The 19,838-nt window shown below is 52.3% G+C and overlaps 1 protein-coding gene across 10 annotated transcripts in view; it reads right to left on the bottom strand.

The window, feature by feature from the left end:
- MECR (mitochondrial trans-2-enoyl-CoA reductase) overlaps window positions 1-19,838 on the bottom strand; it is a 42,986-nt gene that overhangs the window by 2,920 nt on the left and 20,228 nt on the right. For 4 of the 10 annotated variants that reach the window (XM_042244454.2, XM_042244452.2, XM_042244455.2 and 1 more), the window contains 7 exons: window positions 14,581-14,724; window positions 11,898-12,000; window positions 10,540-10,642; window positions 9,165-9,238; window positions 6,522-6,582; window positions 6,320-6,392; window positions 5,442-6,108 (listed from right to left, as the gene is read on the bottom strand). In XM_042244454.2, the coding sequence (XP_042100388.1) occupies window positions 5,909-6,108; window positions 6,320-6,392; window positions 6,522-6,582; window positions 9,165-9,238; window positions 10,540-10,642; window positions 11,898-12,000; window positions 14,581-14,724 (758 nt within the window). In that variant the 3' untranslated portion in view covers window positions 5,442-5,908. The other 6 variants (XM_027965393.2, XM_027965394.2, XM_012150244.4 and 3 more) reach the window with 5 other exon arrangements.

Here is a 19,838-nt window from a genome sequence, read left to right as displayed (position 1 = left end):
ACATGGTCAAAGATGGCTATGCAAATTCCATGTTTGTTTCCTGGCGAGGGGGAAAGTGGAAGGGGAAGGAAAACGTACAGGATGGATGCCAGCTTTACTTAAAGAGGTTCCTAAGAAACAGAAAATCCCATGGACGGAGGAGCCTGATAGGCTACAGTCCATGGGGTCGCAGAGTCGGACACGACTGAGCGACTTCACTTCACTTCAAGAAACAGACACCTCCCACCTCTGCTTACATCACATGGGCCAGATCTTGTCAGCTGCTAGGGGGCGGGGAAAATGTTTATTCCAGCCTCCCAGTCCCCACCTAAAAGTCATCAGTCTTAATTCTTAGAAGTAGAATGGCATTGGGGGTAAAGGAGTAGATTCTGACATAAATGTTCTGCCTTAACTTAAACCTGTCCCTTGGTCTGTAATGCTTGTCTCCCTTCCCTGCCTGAGAAAATATCCTTTAAACCCAGGGCAAATGTCAACTCCAGGGACTTCCCTAGTGGTCCAGTGGTTAAGACTCCATGTTCCCAATGCAAGGAGTATGGGTTCGATCCCTGGTTGGGGAACTAAGATCCCACATGCCACGTGGTGTAGCTCCCTCCACCCCCCGCCCCAAATCATCTCCAGACCCCCAGAGGTGCTACTCTCAGGGGACTCTGCACACCCTTCCCCCACCCACAAGGTCTCTAACCGGCTCTAACACCGGCTGCGGTGTTATGAACCTTCCTCCTGTCCCCGAGTCTCTACTAGGGGCCAGATCCGTCTCCATGGCTTTAGGAGCATCAGAGCCCCTAAGCCCAAGCTTGTGGAGTCCCCCTGACGAACCTCATCCTAACCTTCACTCCCGTAGCCTTGGGTGGCCTCCCCCTCCCTCTCAGACTTTCTGCACTTGCCCACACTGACCAGCTGCACAAATCATCTGTCCCACTAACCTCAAGGACAGGAGAGATTTGGGTGAACTGGGGCTGAGTCTGAGCCCAGGTGTACAAGGTAGCAAATCTGACCCAGAGGGCACCTGCAGACCTTTCGCAGTCCCAGGCTGAAGCCGAATCCTTTTCTCCAGAGCACACACCCGATGCTCCCGGAGACAGGAGGATGACGCCAGGGCCCATGTACGTGCTGGAGTGCAACTAAACCAGAGCATCCCGTAGCTTTCAGAGCCAGTTTCCCCACCATTTCACTGCTTTAACCCCTCCAGTTCCTCCCCGTGTCCTGAGGGCAAGTCCTGAGCCTTCCTGCTGTGAAGGAGGGCTCCCAACTCAGTCTTCCAACACCCCTACATACAAGGTGGCAGCTATACTCGCCCCTTGGCAGTTCCGCAATGGGCAGGCTCTCCTGGGCCTCCAGACTCTCGTGTGCTGCTGGCTTTGCTTGGGACACCTCCTCCTGCTGGGCCTAGAGACTGGCTGTGACCATACTTCTTCTGGGGTGGGGGGCCTTCCTTAAACCCTCAGGCAGAGCTGCTGTGTCCCCACGGCCCTCTGAACACCTCCGTAAAGTGGCCTCATGAGTAGATAAAGCTACTTGTGGGCCAGTCCCACGCCACTCATAGGCAGCCCTGGCCTCAGGCACGCAGTGGGCTCTCAGTAAGTCCACCCCAGTGAGGCTCTAGAGCTCAGGGACAGAGGGCCGGGTGATGAAGGGGACACCCTCAAGTCTCTAGTGCTTTGCTTTGGGTGAGTGGATCACGAAGCAAAACACCAGAAAGTCACGTCGTGTCAAGTTCCTCACTGTCTGAATAAAGCACTGCCTTGCCCAGGGCCCACTCTCAAGCTCCCCGAGGAAGGTCTAGGACAGAGCCTGTACCTCATTATATTAAACAAAAAAGGGGGATATGCCGGGGGCCAGCATGAGGAATTCCGCCCATGGCAAAGGTCATGAGGAAGGAGGCTTGGCATACGCAAAGGCGTGATCAAGCCTCAGGAAACCCCCTGTTCCTGAGCATCTAACCCCCAAACCAGAGTCTGTTTTATGCTCTCACCTACACCTCTGACTTTACGGGGGGCTCCCCCCCATAACCGTTTCTCTCGGAGAAGGAGTAAACGTGCAGCTCCAAGGCAATAAAAGTTCCTGGGCGTGACAAGAGTGTTTCAGCTTACGGACTCCTCTGAAGGTTATCTAGCCCGCCTGTATAGGTTTGTCTGGCTACATGTGATTGTTTACAGCCTCCCAACCTGAGAGGCATGAGATGTTTTAGACTTACTAAAGGCAAATTCTTTTGGGGAGTTAGAAATTATTAGTATAATGGGTTGGTTAGGAATTATTTGGTGAAGGGTTCTTCATTTGTTGTGTCAATAATTGCTGCTAATTCCCTGCTCTGGGTGGGACAAGGATGTTTCAGGTCAAACCTCTCTGCTGACAGACTAGCTTGTGTGACAGGATTATCCATACTGCTGCCACTAGGCACAAGATTGTTTACTACCTCTCAACCGTAAACAGCACAGAGAGTTTTGGAGTATTTTGAGAGTCTTAATTAGCATAGGACTTTTTCTTCTTGTTGAGTCAATGATTGCCGCCAGGCCTCCATATCCTTAGGCACTTGGGAATATATTAATCAATGTATTTGGAATATAGCAAAGGGAAATATAGTAGTTTTTGATGTTAGCAATACTAGACTTTTTGAGTTAATGGATTTTCTCTTTTGTAATAGATCACTGTACTTTGTTATAAATCACTGTGTCCTTGCTATCTAAAAATGTAACTTTATCATATCTTAAGACTAAATAGATCTTAAGGGGAGCATTGGTGAAAGGATTTTCATTTGTTGGGTTGATGTTTGCTGCTAAATCTCCATGTTCCCTACCCTTATAATGAATATAACTAGCATATAGGAAGAAATAAGTATTAACCTTTAAGCATATAGGAGAAATAAGTATTAACCTTTAAGACTAATCATGTTAACCTTGGGTTGAATAAATTCCTTTCTTGATTGTAACTCACTACACCCTCACCCTATAGGAATGTAACTTTATTTGGAGGGTGGTGCCTGGTTTAAGAAAAAACACCCTTGGAAGAAATAAGTTTTTTGGTTATCAGAAAGAAAGGATCATAAAATGTCAGCAGGTCTCACTCATGGCCAGAAGATGATGTAATATCCCTAAGACCTTTCTTTTTATACATTTATGTGAAGCACCTGATTTTGATAACGGTCAGGACTGCTGACCCCCACGTGACTCTGTATTCAACCCTATGTGTAACAAAAGGTATATAAGCAAACCCCAAAATAAAGAAATCGGATCAGTTTCCGGAAAGACTGATTCCCTCATGTCGCTTCTTTTCTGCTCCCCATTTTTCTGGCTGAATTCCCATCTGGAGCATGGATGCTATTCCACGTAATCCAAGTTATTCAGCCTCCTTTTCTCCACTAATCTTCCTACTACACTATCCATTTCTAATCTCTCTATATCTGTGATTAAATATGTATTTTTCCAAAGACGCTGACTCCGTCCCACCTTCGAATCACCCTGGATCCACTGGGGCTGGACCCCGGCAGGACAGGACCTCGGTTAGGTGCTCACAGCACCTCACACGGGTCCTCTTTAGCACGCGCATCACTATGACAACCACTGTGGGACCTGTAGTGTGATGCGGGGTTTCTCCACAGTGGCACTGTGGACACTTGGGCTGATGGGCCCTTGCTGACGGAGACTGCTGTGCTCTGTAGGATGCCGGCAATGCTGGCCTCTACTCACAAGACTCTAGCAGCAGCCCTTCAATTATGACAATCCAGTGTCCCTTGGGAGTAAAATGACCTCAGGTGTAACCACTGATGTGCCTGTCTCCCTAGTTAGAATGGAAGTGCCCTGGGCATGGTCCAGCGACTGAGAGAAACCCCATCTCCTTGATTTCTCAGCCTGGCATTTGCTCTTCTTTGGAGCTGATCCTTCCCCCTGCCCCAGACAGAGCTGCAGGCCACCTGAGAATGAGTCAAACCTTCCTTTTTAGAAGGTTCTCCTCAGTGGGCTGGCACGGCTGGAGGGCAGAGATCTGTCTGACTGGCTCTTGTGCCCTGCCCGTCCTGCCCAGGCGTGGCTTTATAGGGCCATGCTGCTGGGGCACAGGCAGAGGGCAGCTTCTTCGTGCTGGGAGATGGTGAGTGCCTGGGGATGGTCCTTCTCCAGAGAGGACTTCTGTTGGTTTGTGGTTTTTTTTTCCTCCTAGGAAGTTCAGACTTTATTCAATACCTTGAGGCTGGCCCCCCAATTCTCTGAGTCAGAAGGGACAGTGGGGAGAGGTGCAGCCTGTGGACGGTGGAGGCCCAACTGGGGGGTGGGGGGAGGGCCCGAACCAGTCCTGCTGATCCATCTCCCCTCCTGCTTGGCTCTGGGGTTATCACGTCACATGGTGAGAATCTGCTTTGAAGACACGAAGGGCTGTGTGGACGCTTCTAGGGCACGCAGGTAGTCCTGCAGCGGGACCTCGGAGCAGGCGGGGGCCGTGAGTTGGCCTCGGCGGATGAGATCGCAGAGTGTGAGGATCAGCTCCTTGAACTGGTCTGTGGGAGGTTGGAGGGCCCGGGGAGGTGGGAGGCGGGCGGGAGCTGGGGCCGGGCTCCAGGGAGGCCTGCCCCACAGCGAGAGGCCCGGGCTTGGCCAGGGCGTGGCGGCTGTGGAGGTGGCCTGGTTCCCGCCTGCGTTCAGGACAGTGAGAGCCGGGGTGGGGACAGGGTGCAGGCAGCGGCCCCAGGAGCTGATAGGCAGGCAGAGTGGTGGCTGAGAGGCTCAGACCCACAGAACCTGACTGGGTATAGCTGGGAGTCCTGAATGGTGCGAGGGCGGGAAGCCAGAGGAGGAAGTGTCCAGCACAGACAGATGAGCTCTGCTGGGGGCAGAGAGCCTCCCTGAGAGCCTGAGACTCCCTCAGGACCTTTCCTGTTGAGGCCAGCAGGGTCCCCTCCAGGGGCTTGCCTCCCACTTAGGGACCCAGGATGGCAGAAGAAAATGAGAAGTGAAGGCCTTGCCTAAGAAGTGCTTTTTCATAGACATCAGTTCGTTCAGTATTCAAACTGAATTGTATCTCCTGCTTGAAACACTGTCCATGCTTCCCGTTTCCCCTTAAGATAGAGTCTGAGCTCCTTAAAGAGGATTATCAGGCCTCTCATAATCTGGTCACAACCAGCTTCCCACCCTCTCTGATAGCCTTTTGCACATGCTGTTTTCTCTGCTTGAAACACCCTGTTCATAGGACCACTCCCATCTCCTTCACTGGGAGAACGCCACCTCATTCCTCAGGCTCCGCCTGGGAGGATGGTGGTCACACTCTGGGGAACCCGTCCTCCGGGAGAGGAAGGAGAGTGTGTCTGGTTCAGGGTCTTGAGTCGGAGCGACTGGCTGTTCACATCCTGGCTGCACACTCTTTAGGTGGGGGGGACTTGGGGCAAGTGACTTAGCCACTCTAAACCTCAGTTTCCACCTCTGTCAAACATTGCTAACAATAGTTTAAACAATTACGACTGTTAAAAAAAATTTTTTTTTTGACTGAGACTTGAGGCCATGTGGGATCTTAGTTTCCCAATCAGAGACTGGACCTCTGTGCTGGAGAAGACTCTTGAGAGTCCCTTGGACAGCAAGGAGATCAAACCAGTCAATCCTACAGGAAATCAACCCTGAATATGCATTGAAGAACTGATGCTGAAGCTGAAGCGCCAATACTTTGGCCACCTGCTGGGAAGAGCCGACTCACTGGAGAAAAACCTGATGCTGGGAGAAGTGGGTGGCAGAGGACGAGATAGTTGGATAGCACCACCAATTGAATGGACGTGAACTTGGGCAAACTCTGGGAGATGGTGAGGGACAGGGAAGCCTGGTGTGCTGCAGTCCATGGGGTCGCAAAGAGTCTGAAATGACTTGGCGACTGAACAACAACAACCCCCTGCAGGGGAGTCTTAGCCACTGGACTGCCAGGGACGTCCCAACAATTATGACACTGAAACCAAGGCAGAGGTTAAGTAACTTGCCTGATGTCCCATGGCTGGCTCGGCAGAACCTATAGCTAGCAGTGGTGGAAGCAGGATTTGAGCCCAGTCAGGCTGGAGCCAGAGTTTGTTCTCTTTCCTGGGCTGTCCTCCACGGCAGTCTTCCCCGCTGTCAGCCCCTCGCGAGGGCAGCAGGAGCTGTCCTGTTCAGTGTGGTCGCCTTGAGGACAAGCCCACTGTAGCCTACAACTATTTGCTGACTGTAGCTGTTTCTAGAGGCTGTTATCCTTTATCCTGTTTTGGGGTTGGGGTGGGGGGTCTGATCACCTCTTCCGGGCTCAGGGTCGCTGGTCACTTCTGAGTAGGCGCTGCCCTCTCATGTGACCCCTGCTAACAGGGCTATCATCCACTCACCTGGACTGTGGTCCTTCTTCCACTGGGATAACCAAAAGCCCCGAAGTTTGAGATCCTTAAAAATAAGCTGGCTCTGTGGAAATAGGAAGGACACACACTAAGGTGCTCTGAGGGCAAGAACTTCAGGCTTAAGGGATAGACTCCCCCAGGGGCGGGGCACTGCCCGAGTCTAGAGGACTGTGGTGTTCAGACCCCAGCTTACCGCGGAGGCGATGACAGGCTGCTTGGCCATTCCCCCATAGGTCACCATGGTTCCTCCAGGCCTGAGGAGCAGAGAGAACAGAGTGGTCACAGGTAGAGGCAGAGTCACAGCACCATCTATTCCAACCCTGGTTCCTGAACCTTGTTCTCAGAAGCCCTGTGTGCGTGCGTGCTCGGTCGTGTCCGGCTCTTTGCAACTCTATAGACTATATAGCCCACCAGGCTCCTCTGTCCACAGGATTTTCCAGGCAAGAATACTGGAGTGGGTTGCCATTTCCTCCTCCAGGGGATCTTCCTGACCTACGGATCGAACTCTCTTCTCTTGCGTCTCCTGCATTGGCGGGCAGGTTCTTTACCACTAGTGCCACTTGGGAAGCCCCCAGAATTCCTGGGAAGGGTTCAAAAAAAAAAAAACAAAAAAAAACAACAGATTCCCACGCCTGCCCCAGACCCAGTGGATCAGGGCAAGGATCTATATTAAAAACAACAGAAAACAAAGAAGCAAGCAGACACTCCCTGCAGATGACCTGGATGTCTAACCAGGGTGGGGAGCCCACTGATTGAAGCTCGTGCCCAGGCTTTGAGGAAGAGCTGCAGGGAAGAGTGCTCCCTAAGTAAAGCTCATGACCTGAGTCCAGCTGGGCTCTGCTCCGGCTGTTTACTGGGTGTAAACAGTGTACTGGGTGTTTACTATGTGCCTGGGTGACCCTGGGCAGCAGGCAGTGGGTCATGCTGCCTCTCTCTCTGGGCACTCTCATTCAAAGGACCAGTGAGCTGTCAGTCAAAGGACTAGTGAGATGGAAGCAGCTCGGGATGCTAAGGGATGTTGTGGACGGTGCAGAGGATGATGGTGAGTGTCAGGACCTGCTGTCTGACACCCTCAGTGGTCATACAGGAGAGAGGGGCTTGTGTCATTTAAAAAATGTTAAGCTAAGTCTTCACATGCCTGACAACCTGTGTGCTCTTCCCTGCTCCCCCAGCTCTTGCAGGAGTTTGCTGATGCAGGATGAGCCGAGGTTCACTCTGGGACAACACCATGGAGGCTCGGCGAACTCCAGAAGGGCAGAAGCTGCTGAGAGGGGTGGGGAACTCTCTGTTCCTGAGGCTGCGGGCCAGTTTGGCCTTCAGGTCCTTCATCTGCCACCTGGCTCTGGAAAGTAGATCCTGTGGCAGGGAGCGGCGCTGAGCCCTCCCTCTGTGGACTAGCACTACACTGGGTTTAATCAGAATGGCTACCGCTTATGGCCTGGGTGGGAGGGGAGTTTGGGGGAGAATGGATACATGTACATGCATGCACGTATGGCTGAGTCCGCTTTTTACCTGAAACTATCAACAACACTGTTTGTTAATCAGCTATACCCCAGTACAAAATATAGTTGTTTTTTTAAAATCAGAAACAACTGTTGACTGGGTGTTTACTATGTGCCAGGCACAGGTCTGAGCATTTCACATGTGCTGGCCAATGATCCTCAGGGTGACCCCAAGGGAGGACCTTGACGATGCCTCTTTCACAGTCGAGAAAGCGCGGACCCACCTCTCGCTTGTACAGCGCTCTGTGCGGACCTCAGAGCCCCTTATACTCACCTTCTGAGGTAGAAAAGGTTTATATCCCCCCATTTGACTGATGAAGAGGCTGAGGCTTGGATCATTTTTCATGTATTGCCTAGATCACACAGATCCCCAGCTAGTGAGCAGCAGCCTTTCTGACTCCAAAGCCTACACTTGTGACCCCTGAGCAAGATTCTGTCCTACGACGGGCCACGCAGGGATGGCGGTGGCCTCGGAGGCTGCCTGGAGTCATGTGAAGAGCTGTGCTTGGGCTCACAGCCACGGGCAAGCTGCCTGCCCTCTCTGGGCCTTGTCTGGATGGGGATGGGAGCGGTACCCCGTGCTCAGGTGGTTGTGGGAGGGGAACGTCACACACTCTGCACAGTCTGCCGCGTGGTTCACGCTCTGTGGTTGTTACCACAGCTCTCTGATCTCATGACCCATCTTCCCATCCAGCCTGTGCGTTCTAGAGGGGTCCCTCGGTGGCTCAGTCATCTCGGTACCCCTGGCTAAAGTGAGTGCTGGCAAACAGGAGTTAACAAACATTGGTGCTCTAGTTGGGAGGTGTCCCTTAAGGCGCCCTTCCGCTCGAGAAGTTTATGTGAAAGGAAAAAAGGATGAAGGGACGTACACTGTCAACACTGTCAACGATGCTTGTCCTTCTCTGTGGCGGGACGGTAGGTCAGTTTTGTGCTTAATTTTTCCTTTGTGTTTTTACATGCTTTCAAGATGTTTTGTAATAATAGCATAATGTTACCTTTAAAATTAGAATCCGTTTTTAAAAGCTAATATGCTAGGACTTTTGCAGATGCCCCTAGGTTATGAACCCTTAACTGCTCCCCTTTCACAGAGGGCCCAGCAGTTACTACTGGGGTCCCCGGGAAAACAAAGCCAGACGGGTCCCATCTGTAAAGAAGGCTGAGAAGGGGCGGGTCCAGATAACTGGGGTGGGACAAGGGTCCCGTCTTCCTACCCAGGGGTGTGCTGACCTGGCCTTGGCTTGCACTGGCCACTGGCACCTGGTCACTTGGTGGTCCTCCTGGCTACAGCTCAGGAGGGCGCTGGCGCACTGGACCCGAGGGGCCGAGGGACTTACGCCAAATGCCGCAGCAGCTCCGTGGAGCTTTTCCCGCCGACACAGTTGAGAGCAAGCCGTGGCTGGGGCACGTCCTGGGAAACGAGATCTACAGTGAGTGAGCTACCCCTCTGTGGGGTGCAGTGTGTGTGGAGGGGGTGAAGGGGAGAGTGGCTTGAAGCTTGCTGCAAACCGCACTTCCCTGGCCCAAGGGCTGTGTCTGGAGGGAGTGAAAAAGTAGGACCCTCAGGCTTTCAAACTCAGTCTGGGGAGGGCCTTTTCTTTACCAGCTTAATCTTGTTATCTGTTTTAGGCATACTCAGTCACCTCTTTGCAGGCTCCTCTGTCCATGGGATCCTCCAGGCAAGAATACTGGAGTGGGTCGCCATGCCCTCCTCCAGGGGATCTTCCCGACTCAGGGATCGAACCCGAGTCTCTTACGTCTCCTGCCTGGGCAGGCGGGTTCTTTACCACTGGCACCACCTGGGAAGCCCATGGATCAGCAGTGTTGTTTTTGAGTCGCTCAGTTGTGTCAGACTCTGACTGCATGGACTGTAGCCCGGTAGGCTCCTCTGTCCATGGGAGGATTTTGTTCAAAACTCACCTCTGGGAAAGAACAGACAGAGGGCATCGGTGCTGTGTTCTGACAGACTTCATGTCCCCTCTCCTCGGTACTTACAGGTTGGTCAGTATCAGACATGCTGACCTACTGCTTCAGAAATGCTCTCAGGTGAGTATGTGTCCTACCCTGCCAGGAGTCAGTGGCAAGAGACTGGGATGTGTCTGATCGCTGTGAGGTGTCGGGCAGGCTGAGGGGCTTTGGAGTCTAGAGAGGCTTAGGCCAGCCCCGACCCCACCACGTCTGACTGTGCGGTCTGGGTAAACTCCTCACTACCTCTGACTGCGGTCTCGGTAAACTCCTCACTACCTCTGACTGTGGTCTTGGTAAAGTCCTTTGTCTTTTCCAAGCTTCATTTCTCATCTATAAAACAGATGGCACCTACTTTGTAGAGCTTCTGTGGGGATTTTCAGGTAAAAAACATACGGCAGGTGCCTCATAAACGTGAAACGCGACTTCATTCCTTTCTCTTCCCTCCTGTGCCCCTCTCCCAGCTCTGAGACTCACGTTGGCGGTGTGGGCTGATGGAGCCAATCAGAAACCTTCAAAATGACAAATCAGGCGGGGTTTCCTAGACCTTGTCTGTCTCTACGCTGTCCCCTCACAGCCCCTGGGCACTTACTGTGTGCTGTCCCCTGGCTGAGGGAATGGGCTTTACCCAGCCACAAGGAGAAGAAGGGGGGATTTTGGAGACGATCAGTGGCCAGTGCCCAGCTTTCTGAACTCAAGTGACTGCCTTTCTTCAGCGGGATGAGCCTGGTCCGTTTTCACTGGTACCTTAAAAAAGCTTTTCATCTCAGGCTTTCTCAGCCCCTCTTCTGTGACAATGTGGTCAGCCCCCAGATTCTTCAGTCTGTCGGTCAGCTTCTGGAGGTCAGGTCTGGAAACCAAACACAATCCAGGGTCCTCGGTCACATCTGCCCACTTTCTCCACCAGAGGCTCCCAGGACCCCTCTGCCACAGGTGTGAGAACCCGAGTTTCTCTTTGTGGGAAGCTGGGCCCAGCCACCCAGCCTCAGCACACTCCAGCATCTCCTGGCCTCAGTTTTCTCACTGGTGTGAGAGAGTGCTGGGTGGTTGCTACCGCTCCTACTGGTCCCAAGGACGCTAGAAACCTTCTGGCCCAGGGAGGAGTTCGTTCACTTCCTGATTTCTTCTATTTAAACGACAAACTCCTCTTCCTATCCCCCTGTCTTTTCAAGAGGCTCTTCAGAGTGTTGTGCAAACATACCCTGGCCCACGAGTGGCTTTGTGCCTCTTTACCAAGGCAAACAGAGCAATTCTTGTTAGCACAACTGAGGGGATGGGGAACTGGAGCGAGTATCAGTTCTCCTAATGAGGCTGGACTTCCCTGATGGACACAGCCACGTATGTGGACAGTGAGGCTTAAGGAGGCTGGATGATACGCTGGAGAGAGAAAGAGTCAGGAAACTTAAGTTTGTCTTTGATTTGCTGTGTCTTCCTGAGCAAGTGGCTTCCTCTCTCTGATGACAAACCTGCCCCATCTCCTTTACATCTGTATTTAGTGCACTTCAAGGCATTACACAAATGCAAGGGAAACAGGGGCCTTGGGTTAGTCAGTTCACAGATAGAAATACAGCTTTAAACATTCCCAAGTGTGAACTGTGGTTTTGAAAACATGGGCTTATAAGAAGTCAAGCATCTTAAAAACTCAGGTTGGGAATGAGGGCCTTCTCTACCTCCTTCCTGCCCTCCCTTTACATTTCAGTCACTCATCCTATAGCCCCGGGGCTTCCCTTATAGCTCAGTTGGGAAAGAATCTGCCTGCAATGCAGGAGACCAGGGTTTGATTCCTGGGTCGGGAAGATCCCCTGGAGAAGGAAATGGCAACCCACTCCAGTATTCTTGCCTGGAGAATCTCATGGACAGAGGAGCCTGGCGGGCTACATTCCATGGGGTCGCAAGAGTCGGACACGACTTAGTGACTAAACCATCCTACAAGCCCCAGACCGCTGGACTTCAGGGCTGGAGGCTGACTCAGCCCTTAGCGAGCAGCAGCTGCAGGAAAGGAGGACCGCTTATGCAAGGGAGCCACCTGGTGGAGTCTTGGGCATCCGCGGGTGCCAGGCTGGAAAGGCCCAAGTGGTGGGCTGGGATCAGGCCTTCCCACGTACCTGTCCCGGAGCACGTTGATGGTCCTCAGGCCCAGGGCGGCCGCGATCTGGATGACCGCTTGCCCCACTCCACTGTTGGATGCATTCTGGATGACGGAATCCCCTGTGGGGTCGGGAAGAGACTCAAGTCGAGATCTGTAACACGTCAAGGGCTTTCAGCCTAGGATCCTATTAGAGGGTCAGAGGTGGAGTTCTCAGACTCTGAAGGGACCCAGGACCTGGCTGCTGAACCTTCTCAGTCCTGGCAGTGTTGCTCTCTCCTCCCAGGGCGCCCCAAGCCTCTACAGCACCCATGATGCCTGCCAGGATTCGGCAACTCAGAGTTCACGCTGGATGCAACTTAGCCCCTGCTGTGTCAGTGATTTTGTATCCTTCATCATCCTCCCAGCTCTTAGGTCAAGTCTGCTTAGGTCCTTTCTTTGGTTTGCAATGTCTCCTCTCTCTCCCATTGTTTTGAAATCCTGTATACCTTAAAAGCACAGGAAATGGCAACCTGTGTGGCTTCTTATGTGAAGCCTTCCTAGATTCTTCCCCCGTGCCCTCCCACGGCACTCTGCAGCCAACTCTGTTAAGGCTCATGGTCAGCCTCGACTTACAGCTTGTAGCTCAGTCCCTTTCTATCAACAGCCTGTGGCTTCCTGAGGGAAGATGCGCTATTGCCTCGGAATGGGATTAGAGCTGCAGTGGAGAAACTGGCAGCTCCTGAATCAGGGTCTGTGATCAAAGCCCAGGCCTAACTTTGCACTTGAGCTGAGTAGGGAGATGTGGGCTGTGCTGGGAAAGCATGGGCTCTGGAATGAGACGTACCAGGGACGGAGCCCCATCTTCTTTACCGACTGTAACTAGAACTGAATGGGGCGGGGCAAGCCCTGACCTCTTTGAACCTCAGTTTCTTCTCCATAAGAAGGGTCCCAGAAGCAACCACCGGGGTGCTCCTCATTAGAGTCCAGGGCCATCATGTCTAGGGAGGGGCTCCAGTCCCCTGAAGTGCTAGCTAGGTTTAGAGAGGCAGCAGGGACCTCATGCTAGAGACAGAGGACTTTCTGGAAGAAGCAGGCTCATCATTCTTAGCTAGGGTCAGCCTACAGACTGTCACCCATCCAGGGGTTATGAAACCAACCTAGTGGGTTGTGAACTTTTTTTTTCTTAATGGTTAAATTTGAGGAAAATAGAATAAAAAATAGTGGAGTGTATCACACATGGTGAGGGCAAATACTGTTCCATGAAACTCTGGTTTCCCTCACATGTATATTCATACATGTCTATATAATGGAGAACAGTGTTACCACGGGTCAGGATCACGTGTTTCATGCCAGCCCTGGGGCAGGAAAGAGGAGCCACGGTGTTGGCACTTGACCTGGGTGGTGCCAGAATGGCCTGACTGGACCCGACAGCAACAGTCCTAACCAGAGGGGCCTGGGGGGAGGGGACGCAGGCGCCCACGGCCTCTGCTGCACTGGGATTCAAGCGAAGGTCCCAGATCACACCTGCTGGCTTTCTCCGCTAGAGAGACCCAAGGCTGCTTGGCCACAGCTGGGGGGCCTGCATCTGTCTCTGCAGGAAGCTGGCACTGGCTTTCAGCCGACCACCCTCCCGCGTCTCTCACCTCAGTCGCCTTGTCAGCGCGACAGAGATGGGCTGGGCGATCTCTAGGGCCCTGGCTGCTCCCGGCTGTGTGGTGTGCAGGGTAACCCTGCAACCATGGTGGACGGGAGGTGGTGGGTAACTGGCCCAGCCTCCTGTCACTCGGAGGTTAATTCTGAGGAGGATTCTGTGAGGGTCTCTGGAGGCTCCCCAGCAGGACTGGGCCCTGGAAGCCCATGGCGGGAACCAGCCTTCACTGGCTTTTCCCCCTTCCTTGTCCCTGGCTCCAGTCCCTCACTTTTGCTCCCCGGGGTCACCTCCCCAGGGAACCATCTGCCCTCAGTCCTTGTCTTAGGCTCTGCTTTCAGGGAATCCCTGAATAAAACACCTGGCTTTGTCATTTCCTCGCTGAGTGATCTCGGGTGAATAATTTACCTCTCTGGACCTCAGGTTCCTCCTTTATCACGAGGGAAGACGGTACCAGGGGCGCCCCTGTACCGTGCTGTAGGCGAGGCCCTGGGCTGAGGGCTGCTCGGCATGTCTCTGTGAGCACTCAGAACCTTGCCTCCCTGTTTCACGGATGAAGGGTCTGCTGATCCAGGAGGTCAGCTGCCAGTCGGTGAGGCCGACTGGGGCCCTCAGCTCGCCACTCTGGCGGCCCAGTGCATTTGACGGGTGATGCATGGGAGGGCACGTATGTGGACGGGAAAGTGCTCTGGCCGTGCTGAGTGGTGAGACTAACGCTAAGTTCAGCATTTTACTGAAAACACGGGGACTGTGTCTGTCTTGTCTGAGCTCTGCAGCCCCAGAGCTCAGCACAGTGCCACACGATTTTTGCTGAGTGGCAGAATTCCACCCCGGGCTCGAGGGAATGTGGCCCCTCAGCGGTTTTCCAGGGTGTGCTCCTCCGTGGGGTTTCCGCCTGTTTTCCAGGACCCAAGCTGACATCCTTCCACCTAAAGCAACAAAAGACACACTCACCAGGTCGGGCTGTCTTCCTCGCGGGCCCTCACCCATAAGTTCCCAGGCCTCGGGGGTCGGGACGTGGGTCACACCCCAGTCGGGAGAGCCCGGCCTGCTGGCCCACTGAGGCGCCTACCTGGCTGCAGCCGCTCAAAGTCCACCAGCATCCGGTAGGCTGTGCAGGGGTTGACGCCCAGGGTGGCGGCGCACTGAAGAGGGATGTCACTTGGGACTGTGATGAGCTCTTCCTCGCCGAACACAGCCTCGGTCCGCCAGGTTCCTGGGGGGAGACCAGGGGAGTAAGGAAGGACCCCTCCATGCCCAACCCCAGCTCCCCCTCCTTGGTGGACAGGCGCCGAGGACAGCGGGCTTCAGGAATCCTTGGAGGGAAAAAAAGAAACCCTTGAGGTCTTTCTGAATGTCTTTGAGCCCTGGTGATAATTACGTTAGGGAGACTGTTAACCCCACATGAGTGACCGGGAGACTGAGCTGGTGTCACACAGCAGGAGGTGGAGGATCTCAAACCACTGGGCTCTGAGGGTGAGAGAGCCACATCATTATCAGGGCAGGAGAAGTGGCAAAAGCCCCAGGTTCCTGCTCGGGCCTCATTCTCACCTAAGGCAGGGTGACTCGGGATTGTATTATGGAAAAAGCATGCAGGTCGAAGTCGAAGGCCTAGGTGTGGGCCCTGGCTTTGCTGGTCTGCTAGTCTGAGCACAGTGACTGAGTTCTGGTTACTCTAATATGCAGATGACACCGGCAAGAAGAGCTTTGGGTGGTTTCCCCAAGAGATGCTGCACAGGTTACGTGATATACAGGAAATGAAACAATCCTGTAAACTGGGGAAAAAAGGCCCCTTAACCCGCAACCTTAAAACTCAACATTCAGAAAACTAACATCATGGCATCTGGTCCCATCACTTCATGCCAAACAGATGGGGAAACAGTGGAAACAGTGACAGACTTTATCTTTTTGGGCTCCAAAATCACTGCAGATGGTGACTGCAGCCATGAAATTAAAAGACACTTGCTCCTTGGAAGAAAAGTTGTGACCAACCTAGATAGCATATTAAAAAGCAGAGACATTAGTTTGCCAACAAAGGTCCATCTAGTCAAAGCTATGGTTTTTCTAGTAGTCATGTATGGATGTGAGAGTTGGACTATATAGAAAGCTGAGTGCTGAAAAGTTGATGCTTTTGAACTGTGGTAAAGACTCGAGAGTCCCTTGGACTGCAAGGAGATCCAATGAGTCAATCCTAAAGGAAATCAGTCCTGAATATTCATTGGAAGGACTGATGCTGAAGCTGAAACTCTAATACTTTGGCCACCTGGTGTGAAGAACTGACTCATTTGAAAAGACCCTGATGCTGGGAAAGATTGAAGGCGGGAGGAGAAGGGGATGACAGAGGATGAGATGGTTGGATGGCATCACCAACTCAACGGACATGAGTCTGAGTAAACTCTGCGAGTTGGTGATGGACAGGGAAGCCTGGTGTGCTGCAGTCCATGGGGTCACAAAGAGTCAGACACGACTGAGCAACTGAACTGAACTGAACCCCCAACCCACATTCCAGTTCCAGACAAAAGAATAATAAAATGTCCAGTTTAAATGGCTCACTCAAGAGGGCAGGAACCGAGGCTGTGACCTGCCGCGAGTCACCTGGCTCCCTGGGCAGGTACTCATCCTACACCAGCTGTGAGCCAGGCCCTTGAACAACAGTGTGCTCCTGGTGTTCATGGGGCGCTCGCTCCAGTGGAGCAGAACAGGAGAGACATGAATGAGCAAGTGTGAGTGCTGTAAGTTATACAGGGAGAGAGAAACAGGGGGAGAAGATGACTTCAGACATGAGGAGTGAGGGACAGCTTCTCTGAGGAGGGGACAGGCTGAGAGGTGAAGGCCAGAGATGCAGCCACTCAGTCCGCAAACATTCCCGGGAAGTAAGAAGCGCAGACTCTCGAGGCAGGACAGAGATAGGAGCGGAGCAGGACAAATACACACCGGCAGGGAGACCGGGGTGGGAAGAGTGGCTGGAGATGTGGCCGACGTGGCCCTGGTTGGATGGATGTCACGAACCAGTGAAGTTGCTCAGTCGTGTCCAACTCTTTGCGACCCCATGGACTGTAGCCCACCAGGCTCCTCCATCCATGGAATTTTCCAGGCAAGAGTACCGGAGTGGGTTGCCATTTCCTTCTCTAGGGGATCTTCCCGGCCCAAGGATTGAACCCAGGTCTCCTGCATTGCAGGCAGACACTTTACCGTCAGAACCACCAGGAAAGTACCACTTTCAAGATCTTGACCCACAGTTAACTGTGTGTTACACTCTAACTCAGTCCATTTACGTATATACACACACACACATACCCAACAGAAGCCAAAGTTTCATGGAACAATACTTAACTTTACTCTATGTGACCTGTTGTACTCTGGGTCAGGGCGCGAGGAATGGATTTTAGTGAACAGGAAGCTTCTAATTTTAAAAGTAAGTCTGAGGTGATTGGATTTACGCTTTAAGATCACTTTGTTGCTGCAGATGTACGGATGGCCAGTAGGTACGTGAAAAGAGGCTCAACATCACTAATTACTAGAGACATGCAAATCAAAACTACAATAAGGGACCACCTCACACTGGTCAGAATGGACATCATTAAAGTCGACAAATAACAAATGCTGGAGAGCATGAGCAGAAAAAGGAACCCTCCTACACTGCTGGTGGGAATGTAAGCTGGTACAGCCACTATGGAAAGCAGTATGCAGGTGCCTCAGAACACTAAAAATAGCGCTGCCACATGATCCATCAATCCTCCTCCTGGGGATATATCCAGACAAAACTATCATTCAAAAGATACATCACTCCTCTGTTTCCAGTAACACTGCTCACAACAGCGAGACATGGAAAGAACCTAAATGTCCATCCGCAGAGGGATGGATGAAGGAGGCGTGGCACGCATACACAGTGGAATACTACTCAGCCAGAAAAAAGAATGAAACAATGCCATCGGCAGCAATGTGGACGCAGCTAGAGATTATTTCAATAAGTGAAGTGTGACTCATGAAGAGAAAGACAAACACCACAGGATATCACTTACATGTGGAATCTAAAGTCTGGCGCAAATGAACCTGTCTACAAAACAGAAACAGGCGCACAGACATAGAGAACAGCTCTGCGGTGGCTGTAAGGGCGAGGCGTCAGAGAGTGGGGTGGCCTGGGAGTCTGGGGCTGGTAGATGCAGACTCTTGTATCTAGAATGGATAAACGAGGTCCTACCGTACAGGACAGGGAACTACACTCAACATCCTATGATAAGACATGGTGGAAAAGAGGATTAAAAAAAGAATGTCTGTATATGTACAGCTGAGTCACTTGCTGCACAGCAGAGATTGGCACAACGCTGTGAATCAAGTATGTGCTGTGTGCTCAGTCGTGTCTGACTCTTTGCCACCCCATGGATTGCAGCCCACCAGGCTCCTCTGTCCATGGAATTTTCCCAGGCAAGAATACTGGAGTGGGTTGCTATTTCCTCCTCCAGGGGATCTTCCCGACCCAGGGACTGAAACTGGGTCTCCTGCATCTCCGGCACTGGAAGGTAGATTTTTAATCACTGAGACACTTGGGAAGCCCCAAATCAGCTATACTTCAATTAAAAAAAAAAAAAAATCACTCTGTTGCTATGTGGAAAAGATGTGGGGAAAGGGCAGAGTAGAAATAGGAAGGCTAATCAGGGGGCTACTGGAGGGGCCCAGAAGTGAGGTGCTGGCTGCCTAGACTTTGGTAGCAGGGATGAAGAAAAGTAGATGGATTCGAGTTATGTTTTGAAGATAGAATCAACAGGATGTGAGAAGCACTGGGTGAAGGGTGACAGGTCCTCACCCCTGCAGGCAGGGACCCACGTAAACCAGAGTCAGACATAGGCAGATTCAAGCCCTGGCTTGCGGAGGACTTGCTGGGTCACCTTAAACGACATGGAGCCTTGTTGGCATGGTGTCTCAGGGTTCCTCAGCCTATCTTTCCAAAGTTCTTGACTGTGCGCTCATGACCCACGGCCCTGGCTCTATTGTGGTCCAGGGTGGGGAGCAGGGGGCAGGCTGTTAGGTGTGCTGCAAGAGGGGAGAAACAAGGTGGGCTTTAGGGGCCAGGAAATGGGGTCAGGAGGCAGGAACATTCTTTACTAAAAGCTGTGTCAATCCCAGAGAAGACTGCTGGCTGAGAAAATAAGACTGAAAAACTGAAGGGGTGCTTTGAAGTCCAGAAGCTGTCTTGCCTTTCTCTGGGCTTTGGGCAGCCTAGTTTTCAGATTTCAGCACCATCTTTATAATCATCACCCCCTTCCATCTTAGTCAACATTGACTGTACTCTACTCTGTGCCAAACACTTAGTGAATGGCTCTCTGTGCATGAAATCAAAGGTGTTTTCTAATTCCTCTTAATGGCAGGACAATGGAAATCCAGCCCTTGACATGGATTTCTGGGGCTTGGCAGTCGCTAATCCTCTTCTTAAGAGAACCTGGGTGGGATGGGGCAGCTTCCACATCAGCCTCCAGGGCTTTCAGGGGAAAGTAGAAACCCTTGGGCTTTCGAGTTGGAGAGAGGCTGCTTAAAACCCCCAGCTCTGCTGCTTGCTGGTTGTGACTTTGATCACGTCACCCTTTTTGAGCTGCAGTTTTCCTGACCCATGAAATGCTGAGGACAACACTCCCGTCACAGAGTGAGGGCTGCACAGACTATCACCGTGCCCGGTACACAGCAGCTGTGGAGCCCCCCATGGGCTCCTTTTCTGATCGGCATTTCCCAAGCCTGAGTTCCGAGGGCTCCCAGTCCCCACTCTCGTGCACCCAAGCCTAAACTGTCTCCATCTTCTAATGCAGGGGTCACTAAACTATGGATCATGGGCCAAACCTGGCTTGCCACCTGTTTTTGTAAATAAAGTTTCACTGGAATACAGCCCACTTTTTAATGTATTGTTTATGGCTATTTACAACAGCAGAGTTGAGCAGAAGTGGAATGGGCTGCAAAGTCTAAAATATATACTCATTGGCCCTTTAAGAAAAAAGTTTGCCAACCTCCCATCTAATGCATACGGAAATCCAGTGTTTGCAAAGGCCATAGTATGTATTCCCTCAGGTGAGACAGACAAGGCAACAATAATCAGCTGTTTCAGAGACGTCGAAACTGAGGCTCAAGGTCACTGTGATTTAAACAAGGTCATGGGGCGGTGGTGGTGGCGGCGGTGGTGGAAGGAGAGCCGGCCTCTGACTCCCAGGCCAGTGCTTGCTAGGCCCCGAGGTGCCTCAGCGGGGTCTGAGTATTTCCAATGGGCATGTCAGTTCGCACCTTCTCTGGCCCTGCCTCCCCTGGGTCTGGGGAAAAGGATGACCAGAGGCACAGCAACAGCTGAGC

Source organism: Ovis aries, chromosome 2 (genome assembly GCF_016772045.2).
Source record: "Ovis aries strain OAR_USU_Benz2616 breed Rambouillet chromosome 2, ARS-UI_Ramb_v3.0, whole genome shotgun sequence".
Taxonomy (NCBI): domain Eukaryota; kingdom Metazoa; phylum Chordata; class Mammalia; order Artiodactyla; family Bovidae; genus Ovis; species Ovis aries.
Note: the sequence above shows the minus strand (reverse complement) of the source record. Positions and strands in the feature narration are given on the sequence as shown.